Source organism: Larus michahellis, chromosome 25 (assembly GCF_964199755.1).
Source record: "Larus michahellis chromosome 25, bLarMic1.1, whole genome shotgun sequence".
Lineage (NCBI taxonomy): Eukaryota > Metazoa > Chordata > Aves > Charadriiformes > Laridae > Larus > Larus michahellis.
In genome coordinates this window covers 2,450,684-2,472,839 of record NC_133920.1, presented here as the reverse complement: position 1 = coordinate 2,472,839, position 22,156 = coordinate 2,450,684, and the positions used below count along the sequence as shown (strand labels likewise).

Genomic DNA, 22,156 nt, shown 5'->3' with positions numbered 1-22,156 from the left:
GGTCCGTTTAAGGGCGCCCCGCCCCTCGCCGTGACGTCACCGAGGCGGGGGAACGGGGACTGCGTCCCGGCGGTGCCGCCATGTTGGGAAGGTCAGCGGGGGGAAGGCCGCAGGGGGAGGCCGAGGAGGGCGGGCGCCATCTCGGGTGTGGCGCGCCGAGGGGGAGCGTTAGGGTGATGTCATCACGGGGCGACGGCGCGGGAGGGTGGGTGTGCGCTCCGGCGCCATCTTGGGAGTGGCAGGGGAAGGCCTATGCCCCCCCCCACCCCCCCACCCCCCCATGGGTGACAGCACCCACGGCCACTCCTGTCCCCCCCATGGGCACCCCGGGGTGACAGCACCCATGGGCACACCGCCGGCCCTGTCCCCCCACCATGGACACCCTGGGACGGTGGCACCCACCCCCCAGCCCTGTCCCCATGGGTGGTGGCACCCCCTGCCACCCTTGTCCCCACCACGGGCACTCCAGTGTGGCACCCGCTGCCACCCTTGTCCCGCCACGGGCACCCCAGGGTGCTGGCACACACCACCCCACCGCCAGGCCCAGGGCACCCCGGGGTGACGGCACCCATGGCCTCAACACCAGCCCTGTCCCCGCCATGGGCACCCCGCGGTGGTGGCATCTACTGCCACCCTTGTCCCCCCATGGACACCCCAGGGTGACAGCACCCACAACCCAACTGCCCCTTGTCACCTCATGGCCACCACAGGGTGGTGGCACCCATGGCCCCCCTTGTCCCCCTGTGGGCACCCCAGGGTGATGGCACCCACTGCCAGCCCGGTGGCCCCCCCAGGGTGACAGCACCCACAACCACCCCTGTCCCCATGGACGCCTCGGGGTGGTGGCACCCACCCCCAGCCCTGTCCCCCGTGGGCACCCACTACCGCCGTTGTCCCCCCACGGGCACCCCAGGGTGCTGGCACGTCCCCTCCCTCCCCACGGCGCAGGGGGTCGCGGAGCAGCACAGCCCCACTCTTCTCCCAGGACGCTTTATTCTCCCACCCCGGGGGGGGGCGCCTACCATGTCCCCACATGGGGCACGTGTGTCCCCCGCCCCCGACGCCAAGCCCCAGGGCGAGCAACACCTCCCTGGGCTGAGACCAGCCACAACTCAGTCCATGAATGAGAGAGACATTTAGAGCAGCGCCAAGAACCCGTAGCGCCGTGGGGCCTCTGTTTTGGGGTGAAATGGAGCTTTTGGGGGGATGAAATCGAGCTTTTTTGGGTGCGGGGAAGGCAGGGGAAGGCAGGCGAAGGCGGCGGTGCCTGGTGCGAGCGGATGCTGGCCCCGCTCCAGCCGGGACCAGCTGCTCCTCCTGTTACAAAACATGCCCTTGACCCGTCCTGCTGCGCGTAAACAGCTCGGGGGGGTGACGCCGGCCCTCAGGGACAGGGACAAGGGACATGTCTCGCTCTTACCCCACTGCCCAGGGCCCAGCCAGAGCGGGACAAAGGTGTCTGGGGGGGTCAAGGGAAGCTGCTGCGGCCCTTTGTGCCCAGAAGCGTCCCCCCAGAATGGTTGCAGGGCTTGGGGACAAGGCCCTGAGGGTACCCCAGGGCAGCTGGGCTTGGGGACAAGGGCAGGGACAAGTCCCCAGTGTGGCAAAGGGGCTGCTCGGCTTGGGGACAAAGCCCCAGGCACTTCCCTGACACTGCCAGGGGACAGCAGGGCTTGGGGACAAGTCCCTGATGCAGCCATTGGTTCACAGGGCTCCAGTTTGGCCCCAAAAACACGTCCAAGGGGGTCGCAGGACTCCAGGTTGTCCCCAAAACACATCCGAGGGGCCACAGGGCTCAAGGTTGTCCCCAAAAACTCATCCAAGGTGTCACAGGGTCCAGGTTGTCCCCAAAATTGCATCCCAGGGTTCCACACTGAGCCCCTGAGGGGCTGCCCAGCTCCAGTTCCAGGACGGGGAACAGCCCGGCCAAAGTCCTTCAAGAAAAATAACGGGGCCACCAGCGTCCCTCGAGTGTCCCCCAGGTGCAGGGGACACTGTCGCCGTCTCTCCTCACTCCTTGGGGGCCCCGAGCCAGTAAAAGCAGATGATTAAAATAAATTAAAAGCGCTCAGGGGGAGCACGAGATCCTTACGGCCCCGGGGGTCCGCGTCGAGGGGATCAGTTCACCAGCAGCGCGTTGTCCTGCAGCGGAGCCCTGCAGGGAGACAGCGGCGGCGGTAACGGGGGGAAATCCGAGGGATTTGGGTAAGACGGCTTCGATTTTGCGAACGAGACCCAGGCACGGGGCCAAGGAGACCCCTCACACCCCAGAAACAAGCGGGGAGCTATGAGGCAGGGGCGGACACACAGGGAGCCCACAGACCATTTTGGAGGCTCCCCACAGGCACGGAGTCATTTTGGGGGGCGGCAAGAGTCTCATGGGCATGAAGAGGGGCTGGAAACGCCGATCCCCGCGGGATGGACCACGTCCAAGGAGCGAAAACAGCATAAATCCTCCTCTCCCGGCACACAGGAGGGAGTGGGGTAGATAACGGGGTGGGGGTCGCAGAGTGTCCCTGGCCCCCATCCGCCAGCCCGGAGCCCTCCCAGTAAGCCAGGAGCCCTTCCCGCGGTGTCCCCCCCAGTACCGGCACTGGCCACTCACCGCTCGCAGCAGCAGAAGACAGAGCAGGACGAGGCGCTGTCGCGACGGTACTTGCCCGATTTGGGGCTGTCCTTGCACTGGGCGATGTAAGCGTGGAGCTGGGAAACGGGCGTTTCACCCTCGCACTGGTGCTGCGGGGAGAAGAGAAGGGGGAAGGTGAAGTCCTTCGGATGGCGGGGGGCGGAATCCTCCCCGCGAAACCACCAGTATCCACAGCCCCACCTTAATGGTTTCGTAGGAGCCGGTGATGAGGGCGATGAAGAGGCTGAGGACCATGTAGATGAAGAGGCTGATGAAGGTGTAGAGGTAGATCTGGCTGAAGAGCCAGACCAAATAGCTGTTCTGCTGCATCTCGGCGAAGGTGACGAACATATCGTCCCCGTTGATGAGGGAGAAGAGGCACTCGGATACCATGGAAAGGGAGCGGAACTGGGATGGGAGGTGACAAAGGGCTGGTAGGTGGCCCAAGCCACCGCGTCACCTCCTCCACCACCGGGCTGGGAGCTCCCAAGCAGGGAGCAAACGCTCCTCAACACCCTACGCGCCACCGTGATGCCGTTGTGTCATGAGGGGAGAGGCTACGGCCAAGACTGGCGCCGAATCTAACCCACGCTGCCAAAACGGGGACCAACCTCACACCCGTCTCCTCCCAAATCTGGGCAGGGAATGGCCCGGAGGTGGGTGAAACCCATCCCAACCATCGACCCCCAGCGGAGCAGCACCTTGACGTGGTACGGGCCCAACACGATCCAGCCGCAGAAGCAGTAGCCCAGGTAGATGACGGCCACGCAGCAGCAGAAGCGGATGACGTTGGGAAGGGCCACCCGTAGGGTAACGATGAGGATCTGGTGGAGGAAGATCAGGCGGGATCAACCCCCGGCTTCAACCGAGGGTGCCACCAGGAGGTGACCCAAAAGCACCCCATGACACCCCGAGGTCTCCAGCGGGACCCTGGGGACACGCAGCAGCTGTAGGACAAGCCCAAGCCTGCCCAGGCGCGGCACGGCCATTCCCGGTCCCAGAAATTGTCCCCTCGGCACCCAGGTCACCTCCCCGGTGTCACTCACATTGTACTTCTGGAAGAAGGTGAGGTAGCGGATGACCCCGACCCAGACCAGCAGCGTGGAGGTGCCCAGGAGGATGCTGCAGACGTCGTAGCTGGCGAAGTTCTGCAAGGACAACGGTGTCACAGGCCTGAGGCGCGGCCAATGCTGTCCCCAAAGTCCCCAACGCCGCCCCCAAAGCCATAACAACCCTCTGCATTGGCCACAAGCTCGCGGCGAGTGAAATCCTGGTGCCGCAAGCCACACGCAGCAGGCAGACAGGACCCGGCCTAGCCCTTTGTTGCCATCGCCCTGTCCCAAAGGGCTCTGGGGTCCCGCTCGGGCCAGGACCCCTCTGCGAGCCCCTCGGGAGCGATGTCTGTCCCCAAACCCACCGTCGGGGCTCTGATGGCATCCCGGACAGCTTCACCGGGGCAGACAAGGCATTGCCAGCGTGCAGGGGTGGCCCTTGTGCAGCTGGCCTCCCGCCACACGGAAACGTCCCCTTCCCCAGAGCACGGGGACACCCGCGCCAGCACACCAGGACATGCAAAACCCCCCCCCAGCATCCCGGACCTTGGACTCGATGCCAATCTTCATGATGGTTCCCAGCACGGTGAGGACGTCGCTGATCACCAGGAGGATGTACCAGCCGTTGAGGAACTCCATGCGATCCGACAGACACACGCTCTGGTTGTAACGGCGCCAGAAAAACCGGCTGAACTCCTGTGGGGGGGGAAGAAAAATGGGGTCCTTTACCCACCGTCTGGAGAGTTTCACCCATCTTGAAGCACCCACGGCTTTGACTGAGCATCTCCGCGGGGAAAGGGCTTCCTCTGAAAGCCAGTAACAACGTCCTGGTGACATCTCTGTCCCCACCGGTTACATCTCGCCGCCCCATCACTCACGTGCTGCAGCATCAAGCCCCGGATGATGGAGCGAGCGCAGAGGATGAAGGAGAGCGAGCAGACGAGGATGACGACGACATCAAAGAAGAGCCGGAAGGAGTTGTCACCTGCAAGATGCATGGGGGCTCTTCTTCATGAGCAGGACAGCCACCCCCGAGCACTCAGAGCCACCCCACACGCAGCCCTTTGGCACCCACTGGGGACAAACGCCACCTTCGTCACGTCCCCGTGGCTCCTACCTCGGCCGAAGACGCTGGGATCCTTGCACTCCTTGATGTCGGCCCGGTTGTCCAGGCGGATTTTCACCCGGCCGCTGTGCGCCTTGTTGTCGAAGGTGATCTGGGGAGAAGGGGGACGGTTACCGCCCACAAAACCCGGTCCCTACGTCCCCACGAGGGTCACCGTCACCCCCCCGGAGGCGGGGAGCACTCACGGTGATGGTGAAGGTGTAGCAGTCGGGGATCTCATTGTTGATGATGGTTTGGATGTTGATGGCTTTCAGCTGGAACTGGATGGTGACGTTAATGAGTCTGAGGGACGGGACATTCGTTAATCCTCCTCCTGGGGCTTTTCCAGGGTGTCTCAGCCCACTTCGAACCCGCCCAAAGCCCCAAAACGTGGCGCCGAGAGTCAACCAACCAACACGGGGAGGGGGGGGGGGAAACACCATCCTTTGGGGGGTGCGGCCAGCCCCAGGAAAGGGTGTCTCCAGCTTTAGAGGAGCAAATCCCACCCAACCTGCCCCAGCGTCGGTGAATTCTGCTTCAAGGGGGAGGCTGGAAGAAACGGTGCCGCCAACGATACCGAATCTCTGGGTGTCAGCAACGCCGACGTCCCTCTGCCTGGCAACCAACTGCAGGGCTTGGCCACGGGCCACCGAAACGCTGCCAAAAGCCAGCGCAGGGTTTTGGGGAGGGGAAAACAACCCCCGAAGGCGGGTGTTGCAGGACATCTGCGGCACCTCGGGGCCGGAAAGCAGCTGCTTCGTTGCGCAACCTCCTCGGTTTCACATCTCCCTCAGCACAACGGTGGATTTTTTTCCAATCCCACGAGAGGTTTTGAAAACCCAACGGGGGCTTTTCCATCCCGGCAGCAAGGACGTCCCCACCTTGGGGTCCTCGCTCCACCCTTGCCCGTACCCTGCGCCGAGGGGAGGTCCCCAGCACCCAGATGTTGGGATTACGGGTAAGGATTGGGTAATTACTTGTGAAATTTGAGGGTGAAGTTCTTGTAGCTGCGGTCCAGCTCGGGGGGAAGAAGTTGTGGGTCCTCAGGGTCCACTCCCAGACAGTCTGCAGGGAGGGAGAAGCACCTTCAGGGAAGCCCGAAGTCCCACAAAACCCCTTGGACCTTCTCAAGGCCAGGATAAGGAGGAAAAAAAAAAAAAAAAACCAAAACAACCCACCCCAGGACCCAGCGGTGGCTGCGGGACAAGGAATCCTCAGCCCCAAGGTCCCCAAATCCCACCTGTGACAATCTTGGGGTCAATGTTGAAGGTGTCGTTGGCCGGATCGATGCGTCCTTTACGGTAGTACTGCTGGCACAGCATGAGGGCCGACCGGTTCCCTCCGCTCTCCCCCCGCACATAGGCATAGCGGCCGATGGTCTCGTTGGGAATGGCCAAATACTGGAGAAGGAGATGCCCTCAGATGCTGGACGTGGCCTCAAGTCACCTCCGCGTCCCCAAGGCACATCCGTGTGTCCCCCTCCACCTGCGGATCTCACCTTCTCCACGGCATAAAACATGCGGTCGTAGAGGCTGCGCTGCGTGTAGACGGCGTAGGAGTCGTCAGCGCCATCCACGTAGTCCTTGAGGAAGAGGTGCTTGAAGGCGATGGTGTTCTCCTCCTTGAACGTCACCACCATCTGGTTGCTGAGCCCAAAGAGGATGAGCTGAGGGACAAAAGAGACCACGATTAAATGCCACGGCCCAAAACGCAGTCCTTTGCCCCAAAACTGGCTGCAGGAGGCAGAACGCCATCACTTGGGTGGCCCCAAGAAGACAAGGGCCAGCTAGCACGTCCCTGAGGTTGTCCCCATCTCCACCCGGTTGCCCCAAAACCTCTGAAGCTGCCTGTTTTCCTGCAACAAAGCTCTCCCACTGCAGATGGAGGGAGGACAATCTCCCTGGGGACACGCGTGTGTCCCACCACACGTGGGGGAGGACGATCTCCCTGGGGACACGCGTGTGTCCCACCACACGTGGGGGAGGACGATCTCCCTGGGGACACGCGTGTGTCCCACCACACGTGGGGGAGGACGATCTCCCTGGGGACACGGACGTGTCCCACCACACGTGGGGGAGGACGATCTCCCTGGGGACACGGACGTGTCCCACCACACGTGGGGGAGGACGATCTCCCTGGGGACACGGACGTGTCCCACCACACGTGGGGGAGGACGATCTCCCTGGGGACACGGACGTGTCCCACCACACGTGGGGGAGGACGATCTCCCTGGGGACACGGACGTGTCCCACCACACGTGGGGGAGGACGATCTCCCTGGGGACACGGACGTGTCCCACCACACGTGGGGGAGGACGATCTCCCTGGGGACACGGACGTGTCCCACCACACGTGGGGGAGGACGATCTCCCTGGGGACACGGACGTGTCCCACCACACGTGGGGGAGGACGATCTCCCTGGGGACGCGCGTGTGTCCCACCACACGTGGGGGAGGACGATCTCCCTGGGGACGCGCGTGTGTCCCACCACACGTGGGGGAGGACGATCTCCCTGGGGACGCGCGTGTGTCCCACCACACGTGGGGGAGGACCATCTCCCTGGGGACACGCGTGTGTCCCACCACACGTGGGGGAGGACGATCTCCCTGGGGACACGCGTGTGTCCCACCACACGTGGGGGAGGACGATCTCCCTGGGGACACGCGTGTGTCCCACCACACGTGGGGGGGACGATCTCCCTGGGGACACGGACGTGTCCCACCACACGTGGGGGAGGACGATCTCCCTGGGGACACGGACGTGTCCCACCACACGTGGGGGAGGACGATCTCCCTGGGGACACGGACGTGTCCCACCACACGTGGGGGAGGACGATCTCCCTGGGGACGCGCGTGTGTCCCACCACACGGGGGGGAGGACGATCTCCCTGGGGACACGGACGTGTCCCACCACACGTGGGGGAGGACGATCTCCCTGGGGACACGGACGTGTCCCACCACACGTGGGGGAGGACGATCTCCCTGGGGACACGCGTGTGTCCCACCACACGTGGGGGAGGACGATCTCCCTGGGGACACGCGTGTGTCCCACCACACGTGGGGGAGGACGATCTCCCTGGGGACACGCGTGTGTCCCACCACACGTGGGGGAGGACGATCTCCCTGGGGACGCGCGTGTGTCCCACCACACGTGGGGGAGGACGATCTCCCTGGGGACACGCGTGTGTCCCACCACACGTGGGGGAGGACGATCTCCCTGGGGACACGCGTGTGTCCCACCACACGTGGGGGAGGACGATCTCCCTGGGGACACGCGTGTGTCCCACCACACGTGGGGGAGGACGATCTCCCTGGGGACACGCGTGTGTCCCACCACACGTGGGGGAGGACGATCTCCCTGGGGACACGCGTGTGTCCCACCACACGTGGGGGAGGACGATCTCCCTGGGGACGCGCGTGTGTCCCACCACACGTGGGGGAGGACGATCTCCCTGGGGACACGTGTGTGTCCCACCACATGTCAGGGAGGACGATCTCCCTGGGGACACGTGTGTGTCCCACCACATGTCAGGGAGGACGATCTCCTTGGGGACACACATGCATTGTGTCCCCCCCCAGTGCCACCAAACACCCTGGGAACACGCCAGCAGAGTGGACCCTGATCTTCCTCGTCAGCATTTTCCCCGCCGGGGTGCTCTAACCCCTCCCCGTGCCGGTAATTAGCTTGTGTTTATTAACACAAGGTGCCGCTCGTTAGTGTACTGCTCGTTAGCAGGGTGGCTCTGGGTGACACCGCTCAAAGCCTCGGGGACAAAGCACCCAGGACAACGGCGGGGCGCGGGGCAGGGTGCAGGCAGCCGGGCTGCGCTGAGCAGGCAGAAAAGGGAAGGGGGGGGGAGACGAGGCACGAGGCCCCCGTGTCCCCATTGTCCTCGTGGGGAAGGGGATGTCACATGCCAGCTGTTTCCTTTGTGCCTCGCGACCGAAGCCGGGTGGCTCCCGGGGGATTTTCTGCCCCAGGACGGAGCCTGGCACCCGTCTGGGAGCCAGTGACACCCTGAGGGTGACACCCTGAGGAGAGGGGGTGTGTCCTTTCTGCCCCCTCCCTTTTTTGGGGCACCCTGGCATCACTGACTGCCTGAGACACCCCGGTGTGTGGCACCCGGTCCCCAGGGACGTGCCACCAGGGTAACCACAACAGACACCACGCATCCCCAGGGGACCTTCTCCTGAGTCCCCAACTGTCCCCAAGCACCCCCACCAAGCGTCCCCAAATACTCAAGTCTCCCCTGCCAAGCCCCCAGCGCTCCCCACGTTGTCCCCAGGCCTCACGAAGCATGTCCCCTCCTCTGTCCCCATGCCCAGCATGCACCTTAGAAGTCACCTCCTACGCTCGCCATCCCCCCAAGAGTGCCTGTGTCATTGTCACCCCCCCCCAACTCCCCATACCCCGGTGTCCACCTGCCCATTGCCCCTCAGTGCCACCCTGCTGTCCCCATGTCCCAGGGGACCACCTCCCCAGCATCCACACCCACTCCCTGGTGTCCCCATGTCCCAGGGCCACCCCTCCCTGGTGCCTTGAACCCCTGCCTCTGGTGTCCCCATGTCCTAGACCAGAGCGCCTCAGTGTCCCCATTTCCCAGGGCCACCCCTCCCCACTGTCCCCATGTCCCAGGGCCACCCATGCTCCAAAGCCACCCCTCCCCAGTGTCCCCGTGTCCCCTTCCCAGTGTCCCCATGTCACAAGACCCCCCAGCCAACTGTCCTCCTGTCACAGCCCTCCCCAGTCCCTCTCTCCCTGGTGTCCCCATGTCCCAAGGCCATCTCTCCCCAGTATCCCAGACCTCCTCTCTGGTGTCCCCATGTCCTAGGCCACCCTGCCTCAGTGTCCCCATGTCCCTGGCCACCACTCTCTGGTGTCCCCATGTCCCAGAGCCCCCCCCCCCAGTGTCCCCATGTCCCAGGGCCACCCCCTCCTCAGTGTCCTAGTGCCCCCTCCCCTCTGTGGTATCCCCATGTCCCAGGCCACCCCCCTCCCCGGTGTCCTGGACGCCCTCCCCAATGTCCCCATGTCCCAGACCCCCCTCAGTCCCTCTCTCCCTAATGTCCCCGGTCCCCAGGGCCACCCATGCCCCACGGCCCCCTCTCCCTGGTGTCCCAGGCCTCCTCTCCAGTGTCCCCATGTCCCTGGCCACCACTCTCTGGTGGCTCCACGTCCCAGGGCCACCCCCCCTCCGTGTCCTAGTTCCCCCTCCCCTCTCTGGTGTCCCCGTGTCCCAGACCACCCCTCCCCGGTGTCCCCACGTCCCAGACCCCCCCTCAGTCCCTCTCTCCCGGGTGTCCCCGTTCCCCAAACCACCCATGCCCCACGGCCACCTCTCCCCGGTGTCCCGGTGCCCTCCCTCCCCGCTGTCCCCGCACCTGCACGGTGACAAGGAGGATCTTGGCCAGCTGCAGCCCCAATTTAACGGGCCGCCGTCCCCGGGCCCGGTATTTATCGCAAGGGCTCATGAAAAAATACTTGAGGCGGCGGCGCAGCTCTTCTTCCTCCGCCGCTGCCGGAGACTCCGTCGTGCCGTACCCGGGGCCGCGGCCTAGCAGCCGCTCCGTTTCTGAGGGGAAAACGGCCGTTAAACGGTCGGGTACGGGGGGGGGGGACGCCGCGCCGGGGAGGGCGGCGTCCCCCGGTGTCCCCGCTGCCCCCTCAACCCGGTCCCCGGTTACCGCTTACCGGAGGGAGCCGCCATCGCGCCGCCCCAGCGCGGCTTCAGCCGCCCGCCTCACGTGACCGGAAGGCACCGCCTTTCCCGCCCCCCCCCGGGGCTTGGCCGTAGCCACGCCCATTTCCACGCCCATAAGTCGTTGGCCACGCCCATTGGGCGGCCGTGGCCACGCCCACCCGGCGCTGTCGCTCCCCCCTCCCCTGCCAGGACGGGGACATGTGGCATGGAGGGGACACGTCCATGGATGGTGACCTGTGGCCCAAGGGACAGGTCCATGGGTGGCGGCATGTGGCATGGAGGGATGTGTCCACACCAGGTTGGTGACATGTGGCCCAGGGGGACACGTCCATGGATGGTGACGTGTGGCATAGAGGGACATGTCCATGGCAGGATAGTGACACATGGCCCAGGGGACATGTCCATGGGTGATGACATGTGGCATGGGCAGATGTGTCCACACCAGGTTGGTGACATGCAGCCCAGGGGGACAAGTCCATGGACGGTGACAGGTAGCACGGAGGGCCGTGTCCATGGCAGGACGGTGACATGTGGCATGGGGGGACATGTCCATGGCAGGACGGTGACATGTGGCGCAAGGGACATGTCCGTGGATGGTGATATGTGGCTTGGGGGGGACATGTCCACATCAGATTGGTGACACATGGCCCAAGGGGACGTGTCCATAGGTGGTGACACGTGGCATGGAGGGACGTGTCCATGCCAAAATGGTGACCTATGGCCCAGGAGAACATGTCCATGGGTGGCAACTTGTGGCATGGGGGGATGTGTCCACATCAGGTTGGTGACATGTGGCCCAGGGGGACGTGTCCGTGGATGGTGGCATGTGGCATGGGGGGATGTGTCCAGAGCAGGACAGTGACATGTGGTCCGGGGACACACGTCCATGGATGGTGACGTGTGCCATGGAGGGACGTGTCCATGCCATGAGGTGGCACGTGATCAAGGAGGACACATCCCCACCACCCTGTCCCCCACCACACCACCACGACACCGTCCCCTCCGTGCCACCATTTATTCACTGCTCCTCCCTTGGGTGGCGCATCCACCACATGGGGTGTCCCTGGTGTCCCCTGTGTCCCCGTGTCCCTCAGGCCACCTCTGGCAGTGGCTCCAGCAGCAGCCAGAGCCCGTCCTCGGCGCGGAGGATCAGCTCGGGCTTGCGGCGCGGTGGCCGCTCCGTGTCCAGCCGGATGGCGAAGCGCGCCACCGTCAACGCTGCCACCACCTTCATCTCGGCCATGGCGAAGCTCTGCCCGATGCAGTTCCTGCCACCACGTCCCGCTCTGTCACCTCCACAGGGGACAGCAGACACCACCCCCCCCACCATCTGGGTGGTGGAGCAGAGGGTGGAACCTCCTCGAAATGTGGGGATGGCGTTGGCCCCCATGATGCCCAAATGTCACGGCTGGGGGACAACCACCCCACCTTGAACCCAACCAGGCTGGGGGGTGACATGTGGGGACACCATGGCTTACCTGGGACCAGCAGAGAAGGGGATGAAGGCCAACGGGGACCGTCCCTGGCTGTTCTCCGGGCTGAACCTCAGGGGGTTGAAGACCTGGAGTGACACGGACACCATCGTGCCATGGTGACATGGTTGTCCCTGCCCATGGTGACATACTGCTGCCCCACGGTCATGTCAGGGTGGGTGCCACCAAGGCCAGGTGGCTCTACCTGGTGCTCAGGCCAGATGTCCGGGTTGTGGTGGGTCCCATAGATGCTCAACAGGCAGATGATCCCTGGTGGGATGGAAATGGCCACCTTATGGACAGGGGACAAGGAGGGATGGTGACATTGAGGACACTTTGCACCCCGAGTGAGCCGTACCCTTGGGGATGACGCGTCCGTCACGCATGGCGATGTCCTCGGTGCAGCGCCGGGACACGGCAGTGACGGGGGGATGCAGGCGGAGACTCTCCTTGATGCACATGGTGGTGAAGGGCAGGTGGGACAGGTCCTCCCTAGGGATGAGGGATGGTGGCACCGGGGTCCCCAAGCCGGGTGGCCAGGGGGTGACACCGGGGACCTCTCACCATTCGATCTCCTCCACGTCCCTGCCCTTGAGGAGCTCACGGACCTCCTGGCGGCACCGGTCCTGGTAGTGGGGGTGACGGGCCAGGTTGTAGAGCAGCCATGCCAAGCCGCTGGCCGTCGTGTCATGACCTGCGAGGGACAAGGGGTGACTGAGGGGACATGTGTGTTCCCCCCTCCAATGACACCCGGTGGCTCGCCCTCACCCTCAAACATGAAGGTGTCAGCCTCGGCCGAGATGTCCTCATCCGACAGGGTGTTGCCGTCCTCGTCCTGCAAGGGTGAGCGTGGCAGCCAAGGGACCCTCTGGGGCCACCACCCTATGGCCAACCCTCCCCATGGCCACCACCATGCTCCTATGGCTACCACCATCCCCTTGGCCACCACCATGCCACTATGGCCACCACCCTATGGCCTACCTTTCCCATGGCCACCACCACCCCCTTGGCCACCACCATGATGCGATGGATACCACCATCCCCTTGGCCACTACCATGCTGCTATGGCCACCACCCTATGGCCAACCTGTCCCATGGCCACCACCATCCCTTGGCCACCACCATGCTGTTATGGCCACCACCCTATGGCCAACCTTTCCCATGGCCACCACCATCCCTTGGCCACCACCATGCTGTTATGGCCACCACCCTACGGCCAACCCTCCCCATGGCCACACCATCTCACCCCAACGCTACCTTTGCGAGCAGGAGAAGGTCAATGAAGTCCATCCTTTGTCCCTTATGGCTCTCCAGCCAGGCTTGGTGGCCAAGGCGGTCAAGGGCCTGGCGCCGGCGCTGCACCACGGTGGCGGTGAAGCTGTGCACGGTGGCACAGGCTCGGGCAAAGCGGCGCCCATCAGCCGAGAGGCGGTAGAGCCACGTTGGGTGATGGAGCAGGCGGTGGTGGCGTCTCACCACCAAGGTGCTCAGCTCCAGGATGGCCTTGATGTACTCGCTGGGCTGCCTGTGGGGCACCGGGGACAACTGGGGACGGCCACCCCGCAGGCGGCCATCCCACTGGCCATGGTGAGCTTCAAGGGGGACATGGGGTGGCAGCAGGACCCTTGCCCGTGAGGACATGTGGGGCAAAGCTGGAATAAGGGGGAGGACAGACTTTGAGTGGGGGGACCCAAAGGGGGACGGTGCTGGGATGGTGGGCACCTTGACGGGTGCAAAGCCCAGGGGACCCCAGCTGGGGACCAAGCCAGGGAAGGGGACCCCAGCTGGGGACCAAGCCAGGGTAGGGGGGACCTCAGTGGGGGACAGAGCCAGGGCAAGAGGGGACCCCAGTTGGGGGGATCCGGCAGGGGACAGAGCTGGGACAAGGTGAGACCCTGATGGGTGCAAAGCCCAGGGAGGACCCCAGAAGGCGCAGACTTGGGGTGAGGGGACAAAAGGGGACACAGTGTTGGGGTGGTGGGGACCTTGGTGGGTGCAAAGCCCACAGGGAACGCCATCAGGGGACAGAGCTGGGACACAGGGTGACCCTGCTGGGTGCAAAGCCCAGGGGGAACCCCAGCAGGGGACAGAGCTGGGGTAGGGGTGGGGGTGGGGGTGTCCCTTGTGGGGGCACACGGGGAAGGGGGGACGGGGAGCAGGCTGGGGACCCCGAGCAGGGGACAGGGTGACACTCACTCCTGGCAGCGGCTCTCGTGGCTGAAGATGCACTTCTGGAGGGTGTCGAGGGTGAGGAGGCTGAGCTCCTCCAGCACCTCCAGCCCCACGGCCCGCCCCGCTGCCTGCGCCCCTGCCTGCGCCCCTGCCTGCGCCGCTGCCCGCGCCGCTGCCCGCCACTTGGCCTGCAGGCAGGAGAGGGGCTGGGGGCAGCCGGGGGGCTGGGGGCAGGACAGGGGGTGGGGGCAGGCAGCGGGTGCGGGTTGAGGTCCGGGTTTAGGTTGGGGTCTGGGTGCAGGACAGCGTGTGGGTGCACAGGACAGGGTTGAGGTCGGGGTCTGGGAGCGGGCAGCGGGTGCAGGTTGGGGTCTGGATGCAAGACAGGGTCCAGGCTGGGGTCTGGGTGCAGGCAGTGGGTGCAGGACAGGGGTCGGTTGCGGGCTGGGGTCCAGGTGCAGGACAGGGTGCAGGTCTGGGTGCGGGCAGTGGGTGCAGGTTGGGGTGTGGGTGCAGGACGGGGTCTGGGTTGGGGTCTGGGTGCAGGTTGGGGTGTGGGTGCAGGACGGGGTCCGGGTTGGGGTCTGGGTGCAGGTTGGGGTGCAGGCAGTGGGTGCAGGTTGGGGCCCGGGTGCAGGTTGGGGGGTCCGGGTGCAGGTTGGGGTGTGGGTGCAGGCAGTGGGTGCAGGCAGTGGGTGCAGGTCGGGGTCTGGGCGCAGGACGGGGGTCTTGGATGCAGGTTGAGGTGTGGGTGCAGGACGGGGTCTGGGTTTAGGTTGGGGTCTGGGCGCAGGACGGGGGTCTTGGATGCAGGTTGGGGTGTGGGTGCAGGACAGGGTCTGGGTTGGGGTGTGGGTGCAGGTCAGGGTGCAGGCAGTGGGTGCAGGTTGGGGTGTGGGTGCAGGCAGTGGGTGCAGGACAGGGCTCGGGGTGTGAGCAGCGGGTGCTCACGTGCATGACCTGGGTGCTCTGGTTGGGGTCTGGGTGCGGGTTGGAGTCAGGGTGCAGGACGGGGGTCCGGGTGCAGGCTGGGGTCCGGGTGCAGGTTGGGGTCTGGGTTTATGTTGGGGTGTGGGTGCAGGACGGGGTCTGGGTTGGGGTCCGGGTGCAGGTTGGGGTCTGGGTTTAGGTTGGGGTGTGGGTGTGGGTGCAGGACGGGGTCTGGGTTGGGGTCCGGGTGCAGGTTGGGGTGTGGGTGCAGGTTGGGGTCTGGGCGCAGGACGGGGGTCTGGGTTTAGGTTGGGGTGTGGGTGCAGGTCAGGGTGCAGGCAGTGGGTGCAGGTTGGGGTCCGGGCGCAGGCAGCGGGTGCAGGACAGGGCTCGGGGTGCGGGCAGCGGGTGCTCACGTGCATGACGTGGGTGCTCTGGTTGAAGATGCCCACGTAGGACTTGAGGACGTCCCCGTGGAAGGCGGGTGTCAGCAGGCGCCGGTGCCGAGCCCACTTCTGCCCCTGGCTCAGCAGCAGCCCGTCCCCTGCGGCGAGACACCCGGCTCCAGCCGTGGGGGGGCACCCATGGGTGCTGCCCCCCCCCGTCCCACCATCCCCGAGCACCCACTCACCCAGCCAGGGCTTGAGGAAGCCGTAGGAGAACTGGTCCTTGGGGGCGATGAAGGCTGCGAAGGAGGGGAGAGGGGGTGGGGGGGGTGCCAGGGTGGCACCAGGTCCCCCAGGGAGAGGGCACCCCCCACCTGCACCCATAACCACCCCAGGGTGGGGTTTGGGGTGCAACCACACCACCAGGCTGGCCATGGTGACACCGTTGGGTGGCCCCAGGCATCCTCCCCTGAGGATGGTTGGTGGCCACCATGGCATGGGCATTTGGGCACTCACCAGGCTAGCCATAGGTGACATCTCTGGGTGGCCCTGGGGATTCCTCCAGTACTGGTTGGTGGCCACTGCGAGGTGGCATTTGGGCTGGCCACAGGTGACACGTTTGGGTGACCCTGGGGACCCTCAGGGAGAGGGTGGTGGCCGCTATGGGGTGGCATTTGGGCACTCATGGGGCCAGCCAAAGGTGACCTCTGGGTGGTTCTGAAGAGCCTTGGGGTTGGGTTGGTGGCCAACCACAGGACGGGTGATGGACACGGTCAAGTCACCAGGCCAGCCATGGTGGCACTTTGGGTGACCCTGGGGACCCTCAAGGACAGGTTGGTGGCCACCATGGCATGGGCATTTGGGCACTCACTGGGCTACTCACAGGTGACACCTCTGGGTGATGCCGGAGAACCTCAGGGAGAGGCCGGTGGCCACCACAGGATGGGTGATGGATGTGGCCAGGTCACCAGGCCAGCCACAGTGATGCCTCTGGGTGACCCTGGGGTCCCTCAGGGAGGGGCTGGTGGCCACTGTGGGGTGGCCTCTGGGCTGGCCATAGGTCACACCTTTGGGTGGCCATGGGGTCCCTCAAGGACAGGTTGGTGGCCACCATGGCACGGGCATTTGGGCATTCACTGGTGACACCTCTGGGTGGTTCTGAAGGCCCGTGGGGTTGGGTTGGTGGCCAACCACAGGACGGGTGATGGACACGGCCAAGTCACCAGGGCCAGCCACGGTGACACCTCTGGGTGACCCTGGGGACCCTCAGGACTGGGTTGGTGGCCCTGGTGTCCTACCTGAGGCCAGGAGGATGGGACGGAGGGTGTCGGGGTGGAAGAGGCGGAGGACGGGCAGCCACGGCGTGAGCCACCACAGGCAGCCACGCCGGAACTGCGCCACCAGCTCGTCCACCTGCTGCAGCCCCTCCTCCGTGCTCTTCCCCTGTGCCAGGGGACACCGCGGGGCTCAGCAACAGCCTCGGGGACACCCTTGTCCCCACGGTGACGGCCAGGCTTAGGGACGTGCTTGTCACCAGCCCGCGGCCAGCCTCGGGGACGGGCACAGCTCGGGTTCACGTATGGTCTTGGAGACACCCAGAGCTCATGTGCCAGCGCTGTGTCCCTGCCGTCACCCGTGCATGTGTCCCTGCCGTCACCTCCCTCAAGGTGCCACCACTCTGTCTCCACCGTCACCCTGCTGTCACCCCCTCCCTGTGCCACCACCTTGTCCCCAACATCCTCCCCCAGGCTTCACCGCTCTGTCCCTACCATTCCCTCGCAGGTGCCACCGTTGTCCCTCCACTGTCCCCCAGCAGGTGCCACCCGCTTGTACCCATCGTCACCCCCCAGGTGCCACCATCCTGTCCCTGGCATCCCCCCAAATGCCAGCACCCCGTCCCCACTGCCATCCTCCCCCCTCCCCCCAGGTGCCACTACTCTATCCCTGTCACCCCCCCAGGCATCGCCACCCTGTCCCCACTGTCCCACAGCTGTCACCACCCCGTCCCCCCCAGGTGCCACTACCCCGTTCCCCATCCTACGTGCCACCACCCTGTCCCTGCCACCTCCGCAGCTGCCACCACCCTGTCCCCACTGTGTCCCCCCCAGGCGCCACCACTCTGTCCCCACTGTCCCCTACAGTGTCACCACCCTGTCCCCACTGTCTCCCATCCCTGTCCCCACTGTCCCCTCCAGTGCCACCACCCTGTCCCTGCCATCACCCCAGCTGTCACCACCCTGTCCCCACTGTCCCCCCTTGTGCCACCACCCTGTCCCTGCCACCCCCCCAGCTGTCACCACCCTGTCCCCACTGTCCCCCCTTGTGCCACCACCCTGTCCCCACTGTCCTCTCCAGTGCCACCACCTTGTCCCTGCCACCCCCCCAGCTGCCACCACCCTGTCCCCACTGTCTCCCCAGGTGCCACCACCCCGTCCCCACTGTCTCCCACCCCTGTCCCCACTGTGTCCCCCCAAAGTGCCACCACCCTGTCCCCACTGTCCCCTACAGTGCCACCACCCTGTCCCTGCCACCCCCACAGCTGCCACCAGCCCATCCCCACTGGTCCCCCAGGTGCCACCACTCTGTCCCCACTGTCCCCTCTTGTGCCACCACCCTGTCCCCACTGTCTCCCATCCCTGTCCCCACTGTCCCCTACAGTGCCACCACCCTGTCCCTGCCACCCCCCCAGCTGTCACCACCCTGTCCCCACTGTCCCCCCTTGTGCCACCACCCTGTCCCTGCCACCCCCCCAGCTGTCACCACCCTGTCCCCACTGTCCCCTCTTGTGCCACCACCCTGTCCCCACTGTCCTCTCCAGTGCCACCACCTTGTCCCTGCTGCCCTTCAGCTGCCACCACCCCGTCCCCACTGTCTCCCATCCCTGTCCCCACTGTCCCCTACAGTGCCACCACCCTGTCCCCACTGTCCCCCCAGGTGCCACCACCCTGTCCCTGCCACCCCCCCAGCTGCCACCACCCTGTCCCTGCTGTCCTTCCCAATGCCACCAATCTGTCCCCACTGTCTCCCACCCCTATCCCTGCTGTCCCCCTCGCAGCCATCACCACCCTGTCCCTGCTGTCCCCCCTGATGTCACCACCCTGTCCGTGCCACCCCCCCCAGCTGCCACCCCCTGTCCCGCCTGTCCCCTCCAGCTGCCACCACCCCGTCCCCACTGTTCCCCCAGGTGCCACCCCCCTGTCCCCGTCACCCTACCAGCTGCCACCCCCCTGCCCCTGCCACCCCCCAGGTGCCACCACCCTGTCCCCCCCCCCCGCTGTCCCCTCACCAAGCCGGTGTGACCCAGCAGCCAGCTGCGCCATGGTGGCCGGGGGAAGCGGCGCAGCTGGTGGCAGGTGACCCGGAAGCGGGTGACGGTGACCGCGGTGTCCCAAAGCCACCCCAGCAGCAGGGCCAGGAGCAGGGTGCCGAGGGCCACCGCTCCCAGGGGACCCAGCACCCAGGCCACCGCCATGGCACCCGCTCGCTGGGGACAGGGCAAAGGTCGGGCGGCAGGGTGGGCACGGCACTGCGCTGTCACGTGTCCCCACGGCAGGGTGTCATCGTGCGCATCCTGGTGGCTTTGTCATGGCGCGTGCCTTGGTGGCATCGTTCCCCCATGTGTGGCCTGGTGGCATCGTCCCCTGACGTGTCCTGGTGGCTTCACGCCCTGACCTGTGTCCTGGTGGCATCGTCCCCCCCATGCGTGTCCTGGTGGCATCGTCGCCCCATGCATGTCCTGGTGGCTTTGTCCCCATCCCCACCATGTGTGTCCTGGTGGCATTGTCCCCTCATGTGTTTCCTGGTGGCATCGTTCCCCCATGTGTGGCCTGGTGGCATCGTCCCCTGACGTGTCCTGGTGGCTTCACGCCCTGACCTGTGTCCTGGTGGCATCGTCCCCCCATGCATGTCCTGGTGGCTTTGTCCCCATCCCCACCATGTGTGTCCTGGTGGCATCGTTCCCCCATGTGTGTCCTGGTGGCATTGTCCCCTCGTGTGTTTCCTGGTGGCATCGTTCCCCCATGTGTGGCCTGGTGGCATCGTCCCCTGACGTGTCCTGGTGGCTTCATGCCATGACCTGTGTCCTGGCGACATCGTCCCCCCATGCGTGTCCTGGTGGCTTTGTCCCCATCCCCCCCATGTGTGTCCTGGTGGCATTGTCCCCCCGTGCATGTGCTGGTGGCATCGTCCCCTGATGTGTCCTGGTGGCTTCATGCCCTGACCTGTGTCCTGGTGACATCGTCCCCCCATGCATGTCCTGGTGGCATTGTCCCCGTCCCCCCCATGTGTGTCCTGGTGGCATTGTCCCCTCATGTGTTTCCTGGTGGCGTCACCCCTTGACATGTGTCCTGGTGCCTTTGTCCCTCCTGCCACGTGCATCTCGGTGGCATCGTCCCCTGACGTGTTCTGGTGGCATCGTCCCCCCATGCGTGTCTTGGTGGCTTTGTACCCTGACACGCGTCCCAGGGGCTTTGTCACCCCATGTGCGTCCTGGTGGCTTCGTGCCCGGATGCGTGTCCTGGTGGCGTGCGCACACACCCCCCCCACCCGCCTGCACACGCACACGCAGGCCAGCGCACACGGGCGCACACGCGTGTGCACACATGTCAGAACGCCCGCCCGCCCCCTGCGCGCAGCCCCACGCACACGCGCGCCACGTGTGCGCACCCCCCCCACACACGCGCACACGCGATACACGCACACGCGTACACGCAGACCCCGTGTGCGCCACACGTGTGTGCGCACACCCGCCACGCACACGCGCACGCAGGTCAGTACGCACTCCCCACGCACCCACATGTGCAGGCGCGCACGCACGCACACGCGTGTGCCTATGCACCCCTTGCACAAGCGTGCGTGCGTGCGTGTAGGTGGTCACGTGCACGAGCGTGCACACGCGCACACACACCCCTTGAGTGCACACAGAGGCATGTATGCACATGCACACGCGTGTATGCACGCACGCATGTACATATGTGGGCGTCCCGTGCAGAAGCACACGCACTCACACGTGTGCACGTATGTACACACCTGTATGTATACACACCCCACACACACACGTATGCAAACATGCGTATGTGTGCGTCCCGTGCCCAAGCACACGGGCTCACACGTGTGCACGTATGTACACACACGTATGTATACACACCCCACGCACATACATGTATGTATACACACACCCCATGCACACGTATGCACACACGTGTCTGTGTGCGTCCCGTGCACAAACACATGCACTCACACGTGTGCACGTATGTACACACACGTATGTACACACACCCCCACACACATGTATGTATACACACACCCCATGCACACGTATGCACACACGCGTCTGTGTGCGTCCCGTGCCCAAGTACACGCGCTCACACGTGTGCACGTATGTACACACAGGTATGTACACACACCCCACGCAGACACGTATGTACATATACATAAGTACGTACCCCATGCCCAAGCACCTGTGCTCACACGTGTGCACGTATGTACACAAGGCGCGCACCCCGCACACATGTATGTACACACGCACCACATGTACACACACGTGTGTGTGTCCCGTGTGCAAGCACACGCATTCACACGTGTGCACATATGTACACACACGCATGTATACACACCCCACACACACACGTATGTACACACACATATGTATATGCACCCCCATGCACACACGTATGTACACACACGTATGTGTGCGTCCCGTGCACAAGCACATGCGCTCACATGTGTGCATGTATGTACACACATGTATGTACACGCACCCCACGCACATGTATGTACACACACCCCACACACACGTGTATGTATACACACACCCCACGCACACACGTATGCACACACGTGTCTGTATGCGTCCCGTGCCCAAGCACACGCGCTCACACGTGTGCACGTATGTACACACAGGTATGTACACACACCCCACACAGACACGTATGTACATATACATAAGTACGTACCCCATGCCCAAGCACGTGTGATCACACGTGTGCACGTATGTACACAAGGCGCCCACCCCGCACACATGTATGTACACACGCACCACATGTACACACACGTGTGTGTGTCCCGTGCGCAAGCACACGCATTCACACGTGTGCACATATGTACACACACGCATGTATACACACCCCACGCACACACGTATGTACACACACGTATGTGTGCGTCCCGTGCACAAGCACATGCGCTCACATGTGCGCACGTATGTACACACATGTATGTACACACACCCCACGCACACGTATGTACACACACCCCCCACACACGTGTATGTATACACACACCCCCCACACATGTATGTACACATATGCACACACGTGTCTGTATGCGTCCCGTGCCCAAGAACACGCGCTCACACGTGTGCACGTATGTACACACACGTATGTACACAGACCCCACGCACACACGTATGTACATATACAAATGTACGTACCCCATGCCCACGCACGTGTGCTCACACTGAGCACGTATGTACACACCCCGCACACACACACCCCATGTACATGCACGTATGTGGGCGTCCCGTGCCCAAGCACACGCACTCACACGTGTGCACGTAGGTACGCACACGTATGTACACACACCCCACGAACACGTATGTACACACACCCCACACACACGTATGTACACACACCCCACACACACGTATGTACACACACCCCACACACACGTATGTACACACACCCCACGCACACGTATGTACACATGCACACACG

At 64.5% G+C, this 22,156-nt stretch overlaps 2 protein-coding genes across 5 annotated transcripts; both read right to left on the bottom strand.

Moving 5' to 3' along the window:
* Positions 1-976: 976 nt before the first annotated feature.
* Positions 977-10,590, bottom strand: MCOLN1 (mucolipin TRP cation channel 1). Its single transcript, XM_074567044.1, has 14 exons — positions 10,474-10,590; positions 10,164-10,354; positions 6,282-6,449; positions 6,024-6,183; positions 5,761-5,848; positions 4,990-5,086; positions 4,796-4,895; positions 4,557-4,663; positions 4,225-4,374; positions 3,673-3,774; positions 3,328-3,450; positions 2,828-3,034; positions 2,606-2,736; positions 977-2,155 (listed from the first exon to the last, which is right to left on the bottom strand). Exons 1-14 carry the CDS (start codon positions 10,487-10,489, stop codon positions 2,119-2,121), a joined length of 1,677 nt encoding a protein of 558 aa, XP_074423145.1. The 5' UTR covers positions 10,490-10,590; the 3' UTR covers positions 977-2,118.
* An 894-nt stretch (positions 10,591-11,484) lies between these two features.
* On the bottom strand, positions 11,485-18,974 carry CYP4F22 (cytochrome P450 family 4 subfamily F member 22). Of its 4 annotated transcripts, none has more exons than XM_074567084.1 (12): positions 18,730-18,974; positions 16,742-16,886; positions 15,689-15,742; positions 15,474-15,601; positions 14,152-14,315; positions 13,213-13,480; positions 12,724-12,790; positions 12,520-12,649; positions 12,314-12,447; positions 12,161-12,225; positions 11,962-12,044; positions 11,485-11,751 (listed from the first exon to the last, which is right to left on the bottom strand). In XM_074567084.1, exons 1-12 carry the CDS (start codon positions 18,913-18,915, stop codon positions 11,574-11,576), a joined length of 1,602 nt encoding a protein of 533 aa, XP_074423185.1. In that variant the 5' UTR covers positions 18,916-18,974; the 3' UTR covers positions 11,485-11,573. The 4 variants fall into 4 exon arrangements, with proteins under 4 accessions (XP_074423185.1, XP_074423186.1, XP_074423184.1 ...); XM_074567085.1 differs by having other exon boundaries at positions 11,485-11,813; positions 18,730-18,952; XM_074567083.1 differs by having other exon boundaries at positions 11,485-11,769; positions 18,730-18,951.
* Positions 18,975-22,156: the final 3,182 nt, after the last annotated feature.

Excerpts from the sequence above, each read along its gene's own strand:
- MCOLN1 (XM_074567044.1), bottom strand. Across the intron at positions 6,184-6,281 it reads TGTTTTATGCCGTGGAGAAG|TATTTGGCCATTCCCAACGA; the intron begins GTGAGATCCGCA and ends CTCCTTCTCCAG. Across the intron at positions 5,849-6,023 it reads TGACCCCAAGATTGTCACAG|ACTGTCTGGGAGTGGACCCT; the intron begins GTGGGATTTGGG and ends CCCTCCCTGCAG.
- CYP4F22 (XM_074567083.1), bottom strand. The coding sequence starts at position 18,915 with ATGGCGGTGGCCTGGGTGCTGGGTCCCCTGGGAGCGGTGGCCCTCGGC. Across the intron at positions 15,743-16,741 it reads TCCCATCCTCCTGGCCTCAG|CCTTCATCGCCCCCAAGGAC; the intron begins GTAGGACACCAG and ends CCTCCTTCGCAG. Across the intron at positions 15,602-15,688 it reads CTTCCTCAAGCCCTGGCTGG|GGGACGGGCTGCTGCTGAGC; the intron begins GTGAGTGGGTGC and ends GTCTCGCCGCAG.